The sequence below is a fragment of the Octodon degus genome, unplaced genomic scaffold (assembly GCF_000260255.1).
Source record: "Octodon degus isolate 3935 unplaced genomic scaffold, OctDeg1.0 scaffold00017, whole genome shotgun sequence".
In the NCBI taxonomy this organism is placed as follows: Eukaryota; Metazoa; Chordata; class Mammalia; order Rodentia; family Octodontidae; genus Octodon; species Octodon degus.
In genome coordinates, this window is record NW_004524593.1 from 11,157,936 (window position 1) to 11,175,508 (window position 17,573).

The 17,573-nt window shown below is 40.7% G+C and overlaps 1 protein-coding gene across 1 annotated transcript in view; it reads right to left on the reverse strand.

Moving 5' to 3' along the window:
- Positions 1–17,573, reverse strand: part of Catspere (catsper channel auxiliary subunit epsilon) — a 184,278-nt gene that overhangs the window by 111,448 nt on the left and 55,257 nt on the right. The window contains 2 exon segments of the mRNA XM_012513723.1: positions 309–801; positions 6,181–6,287. Of these exon segments, the coding sequence (XP_012369177.1) occupies positions 309–801; positions 6,181–6,287 (600 nt within the window).

Below are 17,573 nucleotides of genomic sequence, written 5' to 3' on the forward strand. Positions count from 1 at the left end.
AAAAAGGGGCTGGGGAGATGACTCAGTGGAATAAGCGCTTCCCTGGCAAGCACAAGGGCCTGAGTTCAATCCCTGGTTGCGCAAAAAAAACAACGAGGCTCTGAAAAGTTGGGTCAGAAAAAAGCTTTTTATATCTTATATAAAATAATTATGCAAAATACTTCATAGTATAGTCTCTTGTATGTCATTAAATACATGGTATGGCAAACACTATATATCTATATATCTACATCATCTACATCTATATCTATCTGTATATGTGTATATAGATAGATAAAGATATCACATATATGTAATCTTTCACTGACCTTAATTATATATTTGATCCAACACCATCTTCTTGATGTAATCCCCATAATTTCACCCTCAGGAAGATGATTCTGTCTTCCTAGTTTTATCATCTTCTTGATATCTTTTAGGTAAAGAACACCATTTATTAGAAAATATATATTGTCGTGCAACAGAAGCACAGCAGACACACTGTGCCTTTCGGCGTCACTCAGGATGTCTGGTGGCACCCTGACTGTGGTCCAGGTGCAGAAGGAATCATTTGTTTGGAAGGTCTCCATGTCAGCCACCACAACAGCAACTGAAGGAAAACAAGCATCCCAGGACAGCATCAACTGACTGCCAGCTGGCGAAGAGATTGGTAGAAACCCAGGAATCTCCGGTTGGAGCCTAACGGGAAAAGTCAGCAGGAAAGTGAAATCTGCAATAAAGCAATCTTGGAAAATCACTTGGTTTCCTTTGATATTCTTTATCACATCATCGTTGGTCATTGGAAGACTAACACGCCAAGTCCTAAGGAGAGAGAGAAAGAAGAATAAAATGCTCTCTCACCTTGAGCCATCTTTCAAAGTTTATTATCTTTTAGAAAAACTTATTTTTATCAGCATAGATCTGGATAAAATAAATAAAATATTTATTTCTTTTCATATATCAACAGAACACACAGAATTCCCTGTGATACCAAATATAGGTTAGGAGAGAAAAAGTGTGGTAGTGTAAGAAGACTGGGGATGATGAGCATTTGAACCACTTCTTCATGTAACTTACTAGTGCTTCTGGGATTTTAGGGCCCCATCACACACAAGACATTTCCATTTAATGATGGAGTGTTCTTCTGTGGTGGATGATCGGTCTATGGCTCACTGAGACAGGCAACACTCAGTTCATAAAGGACAGCTTGGGTTGCACAGTAACGAGGTCAAGCATTCAGTCTCTACGGAGGCCCAGTACTCCAACTTTCACAAGGCTAGCACTGTGGTTCACCTTTGGGGGCTACAAGTCTGTAAACAGCATCCCTACATGCTACTGCCAGATCTGCTGGTTCATATGGCCTGAGTGGCAAAGCAGCTTGCATAGCAGCCTAGGTCCACAGGAGAGCCTCTTTTGTCCTGGGTCCCACAAAAACCTAGCAGCTTTTCAGGTCTCCTGATAAAGGGCTGTAAGTATACAGCCAGAATCCCAAGAGTCCCATTAAGCATTATAAAGGATCAGAGACAACTTAGTCTCTTAGAAGTCATATTTTAACAGGGTGCATACCACTGGCCCCTGAAAATTTCAATAAATTCTATGGTCCCTGAATTTTAGATGGGTTTGTTTCACATTCTTCAATATACTGACAGTTAACCAATAAGACTAGAGCTACTGCTACTCCTCGCCCACTAGATCCAATCAACATGCCATCACGTATAGTGAATCGGTGTAATGTCTTGCAGAAATGAAAGGTAGTTAAGATCCCTAAAAGCCCAATCATGACATAGGACTGAAAGGTTGCTATATGTCTGAAATAGAACTGTATGGGTATATTGCTGGCCTTATATGCTAGAGACAAATTGCTTCCATTAGGTGTTATGGACAGAGGTGGAAGACAGGCTTTAGCTAAAGCTGCATACCATAGAGGGATATGTTGAGTTGCTCATATAATATCATATATAGCAGCTACAACTGGAGTCATCATTGGTTAAGCTGATGACATTCCACCATCATTCTTCAAAATTTACCTGTCTTCTGCACAGATAAAAGTTGAATGGACATATATTGGGAAAAACCCATTATCCTTAATTCTTCCAGGTCTTTGATGGTGACACTAGTCTTTGAAATATCTCCCAAAATGTAATATTGCCTTTGATTTAGTATTTTCCTAATTAGAAGCAGTTCTAATGCTTTCCACGTGGCCCCATTCCACATGTCAAGGAACCAGTATGAGAATTCCATGAGTTGCTAAGTATCATTCCAATTATTCATCTTGAAGCTAAAGAAAGAGCCCACAGAATGGGTTCAGAAAATCAGTGATCTCATTGTAAGATGGAACTTAGGTTAAAATCCTAGTGATCATCTAATATCCATAAACCTCTACTCTGATTGTAGGCTATGGTCACATTTTAGTTCTTCTGGTTTTAAGGTCAGTTCAGAGTCTGTGTCTAAAAGTTCCCCCAAAGGTCCACTTCTTTCTTTTTCCCTGATGTAAAGTTGTCCTGATTACAGGCATTGAGTCCTTTAGAGAAAAGCTGGAAGAAAGACTCACATCAGTGTACAAGTCTTCAATAGGACCCAGATTCCCCTTCATCAAAGGGCTCTTTGGTCTACAAACTAGAGTAACTTCAAAATAAGGAATAGCTTATCTCAAATCTAAAGAGACCCACTCAACACTTTCTCTACTTGGTTGTAAGAGGGGCCAGATGCAACAACTTAACCTTCAATGTAGAAAATATCTCTTGACATATTCCACATGCCTGGATACTGAAAATTTCCTTGTAAGGTAGATGGTCATCTGGCTTAAGTTTATTAATTTTTTTTTGAAAGCTTGTGTTCCCTACATTGTGCTGCTTCTTAGTTTCACTTTTCTACTTATTGAATTAACTCTTTGATTTTTATGTTGGAGGTTTTCTGTAAATGTAGTCTTCGGATGCTCTTTGGATGTCCACTAATAGGTAAGAGAAAAGTGGTAGCAAAGTGTGAACCAGGTTTTTAGTTGAGAGACACTTCTTTCTTTGTGTCCCACTGTGTCTTTTCATTTTAAAAAATAAGCATCTCCTAGAAGGTGTCCATTTTCTCACATCTTACTTTGAAGGTCCATGTATGTGTCACCCCATCTGAGTGCTTCCCCAGTTTGCAACCCATTCTGTTTAGAAATATGGATATCACCTTTTCAGGAAAGCCTTTCATCCTTTGTCTCTAAACCTGATCTGGGGGACCTTCCCATCACTGGGCAAAATATCCATCATCAGCAACTTACAGGTAGACATTTATTTTGTTTCAGTCTATATTTGGCCAGTGCTGGTGCAGAAAGAGCACAGTGGAAGAGCCTGAGTAGAAGAAAGCTGCTCCCCCTATGGTGACTAGAAAGCAGAGGAAGAGGGAAGAAGTGGGGGAGGGGGGATACTCTCACAGGTCACTCTCTCAGTGACCCACACTTTCTTACTAGGCCCCACTTCCTAACATCACATTTAGTTTAGTGGCCCCATGTCCCAATCACCGTCCGAAACACCTGCGCATGTGCATTGTGGGGGTTGATCTCGACATAAGCAATAATAGTCTGGGCAGGCCCCCAAAAGATTCATGCACATCTCTTCATGCAAAATGAATTTCATTCCTCTCTAAGGGTCGCCAACAGTTCTGGCACTGCTGGAAAGTCCACATGGAAGGTTTTTCTCTGAGACTCAAAGCACACTCTTAGCTGTGAGCCCCTGTAAATATCAAAGAAAATTAAACACTTCTGCAATATGATAGCACAGGATCAATGTTTCTATTCTAACAAGCAGGAATAGGGGGACAGAAAAAAATTGGACCAAAGCAAAACAAAAACCCAGCAGGTCAAACATTTAATCCCATGCTCCATGTTTAGCACCTGGGGCAAGTTTCAGTGAGATATAAGCTACAGAGAAGCTTGTCTCAGGGAAATATATTACAGACCTCATGGATACTGTCTTGTGTGGCATTACCAACTGCCTATGGCTATCCTTAGCTGACATAACACAAACATGGCATCTCCAACCTACTGGGGTCTTCATTCCACTTTTGGCTTCACTCTTATAGCATGTAACCTCTCAGGCCTTACAGACCTTCTTCTAAATGTGAGTAGACAACACTTGCATTCTGCATGCCAGTATCATGTGGATGATGCCAACATCTGACACCAACTCAAGCAGTAGTTGGGCCTTCTTGAATCATGGCTGCAGAGGTCTCTAAGTGTCTACATGGCTAGGCACTATAAACTGCATCCTAGGGAGCCAATTTCCAAGGTATCCCTTCTCAAGCATGTTATCCTGTTTCTCTTCTCAAATGAACACTTTACAGCTTGCACCTTTGAGCCTGCCAAGAGTAGGATCTTGCAGATTTCTCGGATGCCTTCAAGGCACTTTTTTTTATTGTCCTGATACAAAGTAGCTGGCTTCTTTTCAATGTTAAGCTTTTCAGCAACCCAGCTGTCTTGGGACAAAATTGTATAAGGAACAAAATTACAAGGACTTCATTTCTGGTCACTAGCACAATATTTCAAATTATTTCACTCTGGTTATGGGTCCTAATTCTCATAGTAGATATAGCTAAAAGCTGCCACCAGTCCTCAGGCAATAGCATCAACACTGGGCTACCTTGAAGTTTCCTTGACTAGATTAATTAGTCTACCACCCTTAATCTCAATCACCTGTAAGATCTCAGGGCATGAGTAAAATGTAAACAAATTATCTATCAAATCATCACAAATGTAGTCTTCAGTTCAGTTGATAATGAAGTCCTGGCTCCCAACTGAAATCTCCTGAACTTGCTCTTTAAGATCTGCATTTAGGGGCTAACAAGATAACCCAGAGGTCTAAAATACCTGCTTAGGCAAGTTTAGGCAGGTGCAGGGGACCACAGTTCAATCCCCCAGCACCACATGCCATGCCAGCCCTGCCCTCAGGGTGGGCTTAGCCGCCCTCCCCCCAAAAAAGATCTGCATTTTTATGAGAATTCCGATCTTCTGGGATCTAACCAAAATCTCCTGTTAATCATTCTAGGGCCTTCCCAGAAGGCATCTCCAAAGTTTTCCAAGCCCCTTCCATAAATAATTCTAGAAGCTTCTAAACCACATGGTCAGATAATTGTAGCAATGACCCTACTGCTCTGGTACTAAAATCTGTTATGGTCAGTCACTTTCTCTTTGCTGGGACAAAATACCTGGCAGCCACAATTTAAGGTTTATGTTGGCTCACATTTCAAGAGTTTCTTGGTTTGCTTCTTTCCCTCATTAACTGCTGTTAAGGCTTGTATCTAGATGCTGCCCTCAAAGCCTCATGTATTCAAAGGTAAGGCTTTTGGGAGCAATCATGAGTGTGTGATACTGGGTAAGTCTGCTGATTGGTTTAACACACTTCTGGGTGTGGATGATGCATGTACTGAAGAAGGAAATCTCACCCTGGCTGTGGGCAGCACCAACCAATAGGCTTGTACTATGCATGGAGTAACAAGGGATAGAAGAAGGAAGTCTCACTGCCTCTTCCCTGCCATGCCATGAACTGTTTTTCCCCTGCTATGCTGCTCTGCCTGAAAACCAGCTGTGGACTAAGACCTCTACAGACTATGAGCTCAGATAAATCTCTCTTCCTTTAACTCATTGGTATTGGGTATTTTGTCTCAGCAACAAGAAAGTAACTAAGACAATGGCAGTGTCATTTAAGGCAGCAATTGCATCCTTCTTAGTTGTAGGCACTTTTCCTAGGCCTATGTACTCAGTGGGTTAAGAAAGGCTCTTTACACCTCATCGCAATTTGCCAATTTTAATAGTATCAGACTGCTACTTCTCAGGTAGAATTTTTGAGTGTGTGTGTGTGTGTGTGTGTGTGTGTGTGTGTGTGTGTGTGTGTTGTAACATCCATTACCAGGGTGGCTCAGTATCATGAGCCAGCAGAAAACATTTGGAGATATTGCTAGGATTTACCAGCACACTGAATGAATCTTCTGAATTGAGATTTAAGTTCTATCATGAGATACAAAACTATGCTAGAAGTGACTCCTATTTTCTGAGTTGGTAATTTTTTTGTGTCCTAAAAGAAGTTCCTTGGAACTTATATAAAGATATGTTCAATAATATTCCACCAGTTTTGTAACCTGGTGGAATATTAAAATAAAATTTTAAGATTCTAATTTTTTAATAGTAAATCCAACTTTTATATGTAAACTTTTAAAATCAAGTACCAGTTTATCAGTGTGTCATCTGGTATATAAGTTTTCCTTCTAATTGTTGTATATATGATAGGCTTCTGTCCCACAATGGCGAAATGGTTGGTTAGTACTCTGGAATGCTGCAAAAATAAAATGAAATTTCTCTTGTTATTCTCTTCAAAGTCAAAAATATTCTCAAATTAGATCATTACGACATTGTTTACACTTACAAATTTGCCATACTTTCAAGACTTAGTCATCTTGAAACTAACTTCCTCCTCAGTAGAACTTTATGAATTATAAATAAGACAGTTTCCAGCATGACAAGACACCACGTATGATCAGAATCCTATATGAACTGTGACTATGGTGATATTTAAATATACAACCCTACGTTTTAGCTTCAATAAAATGCCTAATAGGGTTTGTAAAGACAATCTGTTAGAATTCTTTCTACAGAATAGAATTTTTGTCTTTAAAGGCACATACTCTTCCAAAAAAGCTTTCATATACTATCTGGAGGAGCTAAGAAAAAGTTTCTTTAGAATTCAGATGTGAGAAACTGGTCATAAAGATCAAGGCCCAGTGGACCTTTCCTGTGGATATGAAGTCACACGTGCTGGCACATTGCAACTTCCAGAGAAGTCGTCAACAGCTGAGATCTCCTTTAGAGAAATACTTCATTGGGAATACTTCACCAGTAATGAGAAATAAGTGAATTGTCCATTAACCTAATTGCTTGATCCCTTGCCTAGGTTGGCCAAAAGTGAAGTGAGCCACACACTCTGGGCTCTTTGTCCACCAGAGGTAGGAGGCCCTGGTCCCTCTTTCAAGATCATCTCTTTGCCTTGTCTTTTAATCTCCATCTGCCCCTTCTGGGTAGGCATTCCTAGCAGGAGGGTTCCCTGCATTCAGATATTCCCTCTTTCTTGGGATATCAGCAAAGACTGAAGAGAACTAGATTTTTCCCATAAAGGTATGAGTGATGGCTTATATCTAGGTGTCCCCCAATGCCTCATGGGCTAATAGGTGGGACTTTTGGAGGTGACCAGATCATGGGTGTGTGATACTGGTTCCTGGGTGTGTGATACTGAACTGGTCTACTGGTGAGCTGATAGCTGGGTGGGATGTTGGAGAGTGAACTCTGGTGGGAAGAGTGAGTCACTGTGGGCGTGGCCTGAAAGGATGTATATACCTCCTACCTGATGGCTGCTCCTGCCTGCCTGCCATGCCATGAGCTATTTCTTCTCTGCTGTGCCCCTCTGCCATGCCACCCTGCCTTGGAGCCTGCTATGAACTGAGCCCTCTGTACACTGTGAGGCAGAACAGACCTTTCCTCCTCAGCAATGAGAAAGGAACTAAGTGTATTTTAATAAAGACAATTGTTTTATGATAGGGAATGTTTGAATAAAACCTCAGATAATAAGAGCCAGTCTAGAATTGCATATCTTCTGTCTCAGTTCTGCATCATTGCTCTTGTTTAATTCCATAGCAATATGTTTGTCAATCACCTACAAAGACGACTGAGAGTACTGGAATGCCTGGTGGAAAGGGTACAGTTCTGGGGGACGTGAGGCTGCCTAACAGAAGAACCTAATCTGTTTGAGGAAGTAAAGAATACTGATTCAGAAAGACCTCCCTGGACTGGGATGATAGGTTGGTGGTCTATGCACCTGCCTGGCAAGTTCAAAGACCCAGGTTTGATCCTCAGTACCACACACTGTGCAGCCCTGGTACCCCAGGTGCACCGTGCCAGCCACCAAGACCAAATGTGGTGGTGCACACCTATAATCCCAGTGCTGGGGAGGCTGAGACAGGAGGATCACTATGAGTCTGCACTGCATAGTGAGACCCTGTACCAAATAAATAAATAAAAGATTGAAAGAAAAAGAAAGACCTCCCTAAGAAATATATATTTAACAAAATACAAGGGCTGGCCAAATAGCTCAGTGGATTAAAGTGCCTGCTTTTGTGGGGGACTCAGGTTGGCGGTTTCTGGCATTGCCAGTCGAGCGGAGGACCCGGTGCTGTTGTGGGTTGCTGGACTCTTTTAGAATGTTTTGCTGGGTTTGCACACTTGTGGTGTTCCGATAGCGGAACTTGGCAGCAAGCAGGGGATGCAGATGAGTGTCCATTTTGTATCTGTGTGTTCAGATGGCTGGGATTGATGTATGGTTGCATTCTCTTGGTGGATGGAGGGATTTGTTCTGGTGGTGTTTGTGGATGGGATGTCATGTCCGCATCTTGTGCAGCGGTTGACCACTGGGGGGAATGTGTGCAGTGTGTTGATTGTTGAGGCTGTCCTGCCGATTTGGTTTGAGGCTGTCTCATTGCTATTTGTTTATCAATAAAATTATGAAGAAAGAAAGAAAAAAAATAAAAAAAATAAAGTGCCTGTTTAAGCAGACACATAGGTCAGGGTTGTATCCCCGGTGTGCTGTGCTGGCCCCACCCCTAAAGCATGCTGAGACCAAGATTGAGACTGGGTGTAGTGGCGCACACCTGTAATTCTAGCTCTTAGGAGGCTGAACACAGGGGGACTACTATGAGGCTGTCCAATCTATGTAGTAAAACCCTGTAGACCCTAATAAATAAATAAATAAATAAATAAATAAACAGGTTGGCCACTACTATAATGAACTATTGACTATATTTGGATATTTTGCTGAATTCATGCACCTACAGTATTTAAAAGACAATGGAATGCCCTTCTCTGACAAAACTAATCAAAAAATGGGGATATAAATAAATGACCATTTGTATCTATATACTCAAAATAGTTAGGATAGATATGCAGCTCCATTCTCTTAATTCGGTGAATAGAGAGGTTTGTTCTAATAGCGTTTGAGACAGGATATCATGTCTGCATCTTGTACAATGAATAACCACTAAGACAACAATATGCAATGCATTAATTATTGAAAATGTACTAGTAATTGGTTGTGAAGCTGTCTCATTGCTATTTGTTTCTCAATAAAAATATTTTAAAAATACAATTTGGCCTAATTCCTAATAAATTATAGATATTTCAGTTTTGTTTCTGAAAACCATACTCACTTCTTAGAATTTTAAGTACAAATATAGCAGAGAACAGATAAAAATAAAATGTAACAAATAATGCCTCTTTATAGAAAAAAGTTTTTAAATGAGTTAAGATAGGTAAACAGGCTTCAAAGCTCACTTTATTAAGAAGGCAATTCATGGTCATTAAATATAATTTTAAAAATAAAGAAAATATTGGGGCCGGGGAGATAGCTCAGTAGAATAAGTGTTTGCCTGGCAAGCACAGGGTCCTGAGTTCAATCCCTGGTACTGCAAAAAAGAAAAAACAAAAAAGAAGAAGAAAAGAAAAAACAAAGAGAAAGAAAGAAAGAGAAAATATTGAAGACCCGATAATAATGGCTGACTAAGAGGCAACAGGTAGACCAATGTCTATGACTCTGCATTGAAGACAATCATTTACCCTGAGGCAGGCTAAGATATCAAGTCTGACATGGGAGGATAAATAAAAAGAGAATCCAGCCGGGAGGACAATCCAGTGCAGAGGATGGGTGGAGGGAGATTACCTCTCCTGGATCACAGTACCGCAGGCCCCACCCAAGCCCAGATTGCTCCCCACTGGGAAATGGCCGAGGGAGAGAGCATGCCAGCCCTTCAGCGGTGGCCTGGCAGATTGGATAGAGTCATAGTCACGCTATCTCCCCCTTGGGTGCACTGGGGTGAGACGTCTCCAAACTGGGAACTCAGTGAAGCTGAAAACAAAACGAGGTGGAATTTGATTGCCACACATGCAAGCACCCACCCACAGGACTGGCAGGTGAGGGGCTCCAGAGCCAGCAGAGGGGCCCCCAGTGTAGGCAGCAGGACCTCAGGGAAAGAGAAGTTTTCCCCAGTAGTAAAAATGATGATATGATGATGGGGAGCCACTTGTTCCTCTTGCATGCAATAGGCGTGCTGTATGTGGAGCATTCTGCACACTAACCTCACCTGTAGTGGCCTGCCACAGAGGAACCCCCACCACTCCTAGCTGAGAATAGCAAAAGGAAGGGAACAGCAGTTTCACAGCAATTATGTGCAGCAAAAAGGCAGAGAGGCAAGCATGGCACATGGACAGTGGCTTTTTGGCCATGAAATAGACAAGGACAACTTGTGGAGGGAAGACAGAGAGACATCCATAATATTTATTGCCCCTCCGACTCAATTAAGGTAATCAGACCCACAGACTTCCTCAGGGAGACGTACTCAGAGCTCTTAAATCAGGACCCAAGTTAGGAGGAAATGACAGTTCTCAAGGCTCCAGACGGGCAATTGTCTGGCCCCTGGACACTCAAAACTAGACAGTGGTGCCGACAGAAAGGGAGCTGCGTGGAAGCTCTGGATCAGTGCTACACCAACTATGTGGGGGTTTTACTCTTACTTCTGCTGTTATTTTGGTGATTTTTTTTTTTTTTTTTTTTTTTTTTTTTTTTTTTTTTTTTTTTTTTTTTAGGGAAGTGTCTACAGGGTGTTCAAGGTCTTACTACTAGACTGGACTTGTAGTGATTCTCCTGTTTACAACCTCCCAAGTGCTGGGATTACAGGCACACATCACTACACATAGTCTCAGTTGCCGCCTCAGTGCACCCTGGGGATGGGGCCAACATGGCAGGCCTGGGGAATGTAACCCCCAGTCCCTGCACCTGCTTGCAGGCGCTTTAATCTGCTGAGCTATTTGGCCGGCCCTTTGGGGATTGCAATTATAGTAACATTGCTGCTTCCTTGGCTTTAGGGCCTTCCTCCTGGCTAACGTTTTCTTTCTACTCTTTGTTCTTATTTTCTTCTCTCTTTTGGTTCTTCTTTTTTGATATTGATCATTATACCGTAAGGTTCAGGGGCTACCCATTTAACCTGTTCTCTCTTTCAGGGTTTCTTCCCTCCTATCTTTTAACCCTCCCTCCCCACTTTATGTTTGTATTCTTCTATTTCTCATTTGTTACTTACATTCCCCCTCTTTTTTATCTTAAAAAGGAGAGAAATAGAAATAAAATAAAGTTGTACATCAAGCTAACGGGAGAGTAACAACAATGAATACATTATGTATTGTTGTCTTCTTAGTAGTCAGTTAGAGAACAAGATAACGAGAAATATTATCCAGAGAATATTAGCATGAGGTTTTCTTTTCAATGAACTGAGAGAACAGATCATTGTATAAACATCTCAAGTATCCTGTATACAGATATCCCTTTTCTTTTCCTTCCTTTCCCCTTTACCCCATCAGTTTCTCTTTTCTTTTAAACAGTTTCTTCCCAATTCCCAATATCTAGTCTACATTTTGGACCTTATTCTCATTCAGAATCTCACACTAGTGAGACAATATGATATTTACACATACGGGTCTGATTTATTTCATTTATAAATATGGTCTCTAGTTGCACCCATTTCCCTATAAATGTCTGCAGTTTATCCTTCTTTGTGGCTGAGTTGTACTCAATTCTATTTTTTTTTCAATTCTATTTTTAAAAACACATATTTTTTATCCACTCCTCAGTTGATGGGCATTTGGGTTGTTTCCAAGACTTAGCTATTACAAATTGTGCTGCTATAAACATGGGTGCACATATATTGCTGTGGTATAATATTTTTAATTCTTCTGGGAAGATACACAAAGTGGGAATAGCTAGGTTGAATAGGACTTCTGATCCTAATTTTTATTCCCCCCACCAATTTCCACAATGGCTGTAGCAGTCTACACTCCCACCAGCAGTGGGGACCTCTTCTCTTTACCATTTATCTAATGGCATAAATATAACGGGGCTGTATAAGCGCATTAGCGAATAAGAACTGACCAGTGCTATGAACTAAACAGCATCATTTAGGAAATGTCACAGTACAGTAATCCTAAACAAAGCTGGTCTTCTGGCATCAAAACTTACTCATAAGCATATTAATGGGCACCAACAATCTCAGCTTTCCTCAGTCTCTACATTTCCACCCATCTGCATTTAAAGACTGAAAATCAAAGGTTGAAACAATGCTCTTTGCACTGCGATCCTAAAACCACTGCAGAGGTGGCAACTTCATTCTCAGAAAGTAAACTTCAAGCTAAAATGATCAGAGGAGGCAAAGAAAGCCACTACATCTCAAGGGAACAATTAAGAGGCAATACCACTTGTTGACATATATATGCTCCAAATCCTAGGACGTCTCACGTCACCAAATATTCCTGGACATTAAATACCAAATAAACACCAACACAGTCATACTGAAGTCACAGTCATAGTGGAGGACCTCAGTACCCTGTTTTTGCAGAGAGAAAGATCAACTAAAAAAAAATTAACAAGTATTATAGCTGAAACATACCTTCACAACCAATGGGCTTAATAGATATCTACTGTGTTTTCCTCTACTACAAGATACACGTTCTCAGCAGCACATAGAACTCCCACCAAAACAGGTTCATATGGCCTGATTAAATAAATATAAAATAATTGAAATCATTCCATGTATCGTATCAGATAACAATGCACTGAAATTAGAAATCAATTGCAGAATAAACCACAGAAATTTTACTAACAAATGGATATCAGGGCCAGCCAAATAGCTCAGCGGATTAAAGCACCTGCAAGCAGGCTCAGGGGCCAGGGGTTTGATCCCTGGGCCTGCCATGCTGGCTTGCCCCCAGGGCACGCTGAGATGGTGATTGAGACTGGGCGTGGTGGTGCGCTCTTGGAAGGCTGTAAACAGGCAGATCACTATGAGTCTGATCTAGTAGTGAGTCCCTAAACACCCTATAGACCCTTCCCTAAAATACAAAAAAAGAAAAAAAAAAAAAGATATCAAGTAACACACACCTGAACACTAAATGGGTCACAAGAGAATTCAAGGAGGAAACTAAACAGTTCCTAGAATCCAATGATGAGGCCAACACAACTTATCAGCATCTATGAGAAGCAGTCTGATGGTGGAAATTCATTGCTATGAATGCTTACATTAGAAAAACAGAGCAAGCTCAAATAACCTAATGGTGCACATTACAAAGCTACAACAGGAATGGTCCAAGGACTTTAATCCACACGTTCATGTGTCAAACAATTCTAAGAAGAATAAGTATTTTTATACATTTACATTTATATGCAGCATAGTAAAACTGAAGAAAACAAAAAAGAGAAAAAGCTTAAAAGTAAGCCAGAGGGCCGGGGATATAGCTCAGCAGCACACGTGCTTGCCTGGCAAGTGCAAGTTCCTGGGTTTGATCCCTGGTACCAAAATAAATAAATAAATAAATAAATAAATAAATAAATAAATAAATAAATTTTAAAAGTAAGCCAAAGGAAAAAGATAGATTACTTTACTGATTCACCTCTTGAAAACTGCTACCCATTTTTTCTATTCTCATGTTTGTTTGTTTGTTCTGATACCTGAGGTTAAACCCAAAGCCTTTGTTCTGAGCTACAGTCTTAGCCCTTTTTATTTTTTATTTTGAGGCAGGGTCTTGCCAACCTATCCCAGCAGAGCTCGAGCTGTTGACCCTCCTCCCTTGGACTCCCTCAGGCCAGAATCTATGCTCACTTCTTCATCCAGGCACTGCTTCAGCAGCACGTTTCCCTAGCCTCATGGGGTTTTCTCCAACCATAGAACCGTCTGGAATGGCCTGCTTGTCACTGAGTCTTGGGCTGCCAGTGGAAACTGGCTCTGTACTTTACATGTGTGTGATCTAGAAGTGCAGAAGGAGGTAGGTGTCTTACTTTCTCATTGCTGGGACAAAATGCCTGCTACCCACAAGATAAAGGAGAAAATGATGATTTTAGCTCACGGTCTGTGGAGGTCTCAGTGCATAGTTGGTTGGCTCCAAAGCAGGGCAGCATGGCACATGGGCATGACCGAGGAGAAATCATGTTGGCAAGGCAAGTGGGAAGCAGCCAGCCATGGGCCTTCCTTCCCCTTTTTACTCTATTCAGGCTCATAGCTTATTGCTGAGGCCACTTACATCCATGGTGGGCTTGCCATCACCCACACCAAGAAATATGCTCAACCAATCAATGGAATAATTTAGTTATCATGTACCTGTAATCCAGCACCACACATCCCTGGCCCACCCTCTCCCAAAAGCCACAGCTGTGAAGTATGAGGCTCTGAGGGAAACATCCAGATAGAAGCCATAACAGGAGGTTAACGCGCCTGGGAAGTCTTTTGACCAGTGAGGACTGGAAGCCTTTCTGTTCTCTGTGAAGCTAACTCTGCCATGCATTTTGTCCCTTTATAGGAAAATTTAAAGACATATTCTAGATGGTTCCTCAGAAGGGTAAGTGAGACTCAGCTTCAGTAATTTATAGCAGTGATAGTTTAAAAACAAGATTCCAAGGAATAGGGGAAACAATTCAATGAGAGCACTTACTAAAATGGGCCACAAGACAAAAAGACAAGAACCAGACCAGTTAGATTTCCTTCCTTCCTTCCTTCCTTCCCTGTTATACTTTTCCCAGCATTTAAACACAACTAATGCCAGGATGAAAAAATTTTTAAAACCAAAAATTTCATTTCGTGGTGTTTATGACACATGTTGCAAATGAACATATAGAAAGCTGAAGCAGAAAAACTGTAAACACAAACAAACATTCACCAAAAAAAACCTTACTTCACTGTACAAAGGGAGGAGGTTAATGGGATGAGATATAAGAATGTGTTAAGGCTCAAAGATAGAAACATACAAAAATGAGTTAAAGAGGAGGGATTATTTTTGTGGTCAAAGTCAGAGATGGCTAAGGGAGAGGATCAATAGTGATTAGAAGGGGAAAGAATTTGGAGTTCAGTGTCTGGTGTGCATGTGCACGTGTATTAGTATAAAATAAAAAGTTTTACATTTTGCCATAATTATTGGTTGATCAAAACAGTAGCCTCAAAATAACCTGGTCAAGATGCTCATGTGAAAAAAGTGCCCCTTTGGTCTTGCCAAGCTTCTCGGAGGCATTTGGACACCTAAAACGCAGGGTTGCCCAGACAGTGGGAAAGGGCCACGGATGCGAAAGGAAAAGGTGTGTGCTGCAGCCAGGAAGCCTGAGCCAGGAAGCTGCTAAAGGGAGACATGCAAAGAACTGAGGCCACAGAAGAGAGGCAAAGACAGAAACTGAGGGCTTTGTACACCGTGTTAGAGTCCAAGAGTTAATACCGTTTGTAATGAAGGGCCTTGGAAAGGCTCTGAAGAAATAGCGTGATCGTGGAGATGGGAAAAAAGCCAACTATGAGGAATGCATGCACTAAATCGTGTTAAAATATGCATATTATTAAAAAGATTGGAAGGGAAATGGTTATTATCATTAATTTATCTTATTACCTTTAAAGTTGATTGTTAAATAAAACAGTTGTGTGCTACTTGGTTTGATTTCTACAAGCACATCTAGTGTCTTTGCTATGAGTCAGGAAAACACACTATGAAAAGAATCAGCCAGATCTTGATTTATTAAGGTAAAAAGAATCCCATGAAAAACTCACGGCTAAGTGCTCATTTTGTTGCCATCTGCTTAGCTCCACACATTAAGGTTTGCTCATTCCTGACTAAATCAAAGGAGGCCATTTACTTTGCTTTAAAAAAAAAAAAAGGAGGAGAAAGGATTTATTCAAAGCTACCTCTAAGGAGATGTAGGAGACGTACTACCCAAGTCACTGTCTCTCCACGTGCAGGCACGTTAGGGTCTTTCATAGCAAGGAGCAAAGAGGGAGAGGTACTATAACCACAGAGGTGTCCAGATTTGTTTCATCTCCTCCTGGACCACCATCTCCCTCTCTTTCTTTCCCTTTCTGGTGAAAATGAAACTAGATTTTGCTAACCCCTGCATATTAACTAGGCTGAAAGAGTGACAGTGGCTATACCTGAGGAAGTTTGGAGGAGCCATTTCTAAGGGAAAAAATCCATCTTTCAAAGTTCAACGTCATGTCAATTTCAATTTTATACTTTTCATCAGTATATCTCAATTATAATGGAAGGCAGAACTTACATTTTGAAAGGCATACATTTTTAACAAAAAAAGGAAGGACTTATTTATTTACAGCTATACCTTCAGGAAATCTTCAAGTGTTGAAGTATGCAGTAGGGATTGACAGATTTTCAAAGCACAGCTTCACCATGAAGATGCTCAAGAAAAGCCTTAAAGGCACCTTAACAGGTAATCCTTTCACAAACAATGAGACTTGTAGAAAATATGAAGAATGATTGATAAAATTCTACAAGAAATTTTATCACAGTGGAGATGGAGTAAAAATTCAAAACCTGCTATAATGGTTAATTCAGACTCATACATAAATGTATTTATTTAGTTTTGGACAGCTTCAGTTCTTATCAATGAATGGTACACCAGTCACAGTCCTTAAAACAGAAAGGTAGCCTATTACTCTGTGCCTAGCACTGATGGTCCTGCCTACCAGGGAAGGTGTCTCTGCCTTCCACAATAACTCATCTGCATCTGCATGTTCTGGGTCATACACCCATATCGACACGACCTAGAAAAGAAAGTGTATAGTATTTGCATTTCGTATAAACTTCACTTTTAGTTGCGGCAAAACAATCATAAAATATTTTAATTTACTGAAAAATTTTTGACAATTCCATTAAAAATCAAAGCAATACTTACACATTTTAAAAATTAAAATAAGTCCAAGACTTATGGAGGGTGAAAAGTATCTCCCTGAGCTGTTAAGTAACTAATGTTAAGATTTCATACAAATGCTTTTATGTCTTTATACCTCTAGGGAAGCACAGTACCTCCCCCCCACACAGACACACTTTTTTTTTTTTTTTGTATTTTAGAATAGAGTCTACAGGGTCTCACTACATAGATCAGACTCGTAGTGATCCGCCTGTGTTCAGCCTCTCAAGACCTGGGGTTACAGGCACACACCACCATGTCCAGTCTCAATCGCTGTCTCAGTGCGCCCCAGGGATGGGCAAGACATGTTGGGGATAAAACCCCGGCCACTGCATCTGCCTAAGCGACACACTTTAAAAAAAAATCTTATACACGTCATCTGTAATTTATTTTTGTCACTTGACACAACACGGTCATTTTATTAGGCATGAGTCTGTTTTCTTTATCTTTTCTTGAACAGATAATTTATTTGTATAGTTACAACAAATTATAAAATACATTATATTTAATCCCAGCCCTCAGTTGGCTGAGGCAGGAGGATCACTGCGAGTTCAAGGCCAGGCTGGGCTACAAAATTAGTTCAAGGCCAGCTTAAACCACATGGTGGAACCCTGTCTCAAAAAAGACACACACACACACACACACACACACACACACACACACACACACATTTATTTCTGCTGATCTATTGAAAGGAGCAGTTAATGCCCAATTTTTTTTCTCTTTAATTTCTTGAAACTTATTTATTTATTTATACCAATTTTGCATGAGACAACATTATGCAATATAACAACCATTGTTGAATTC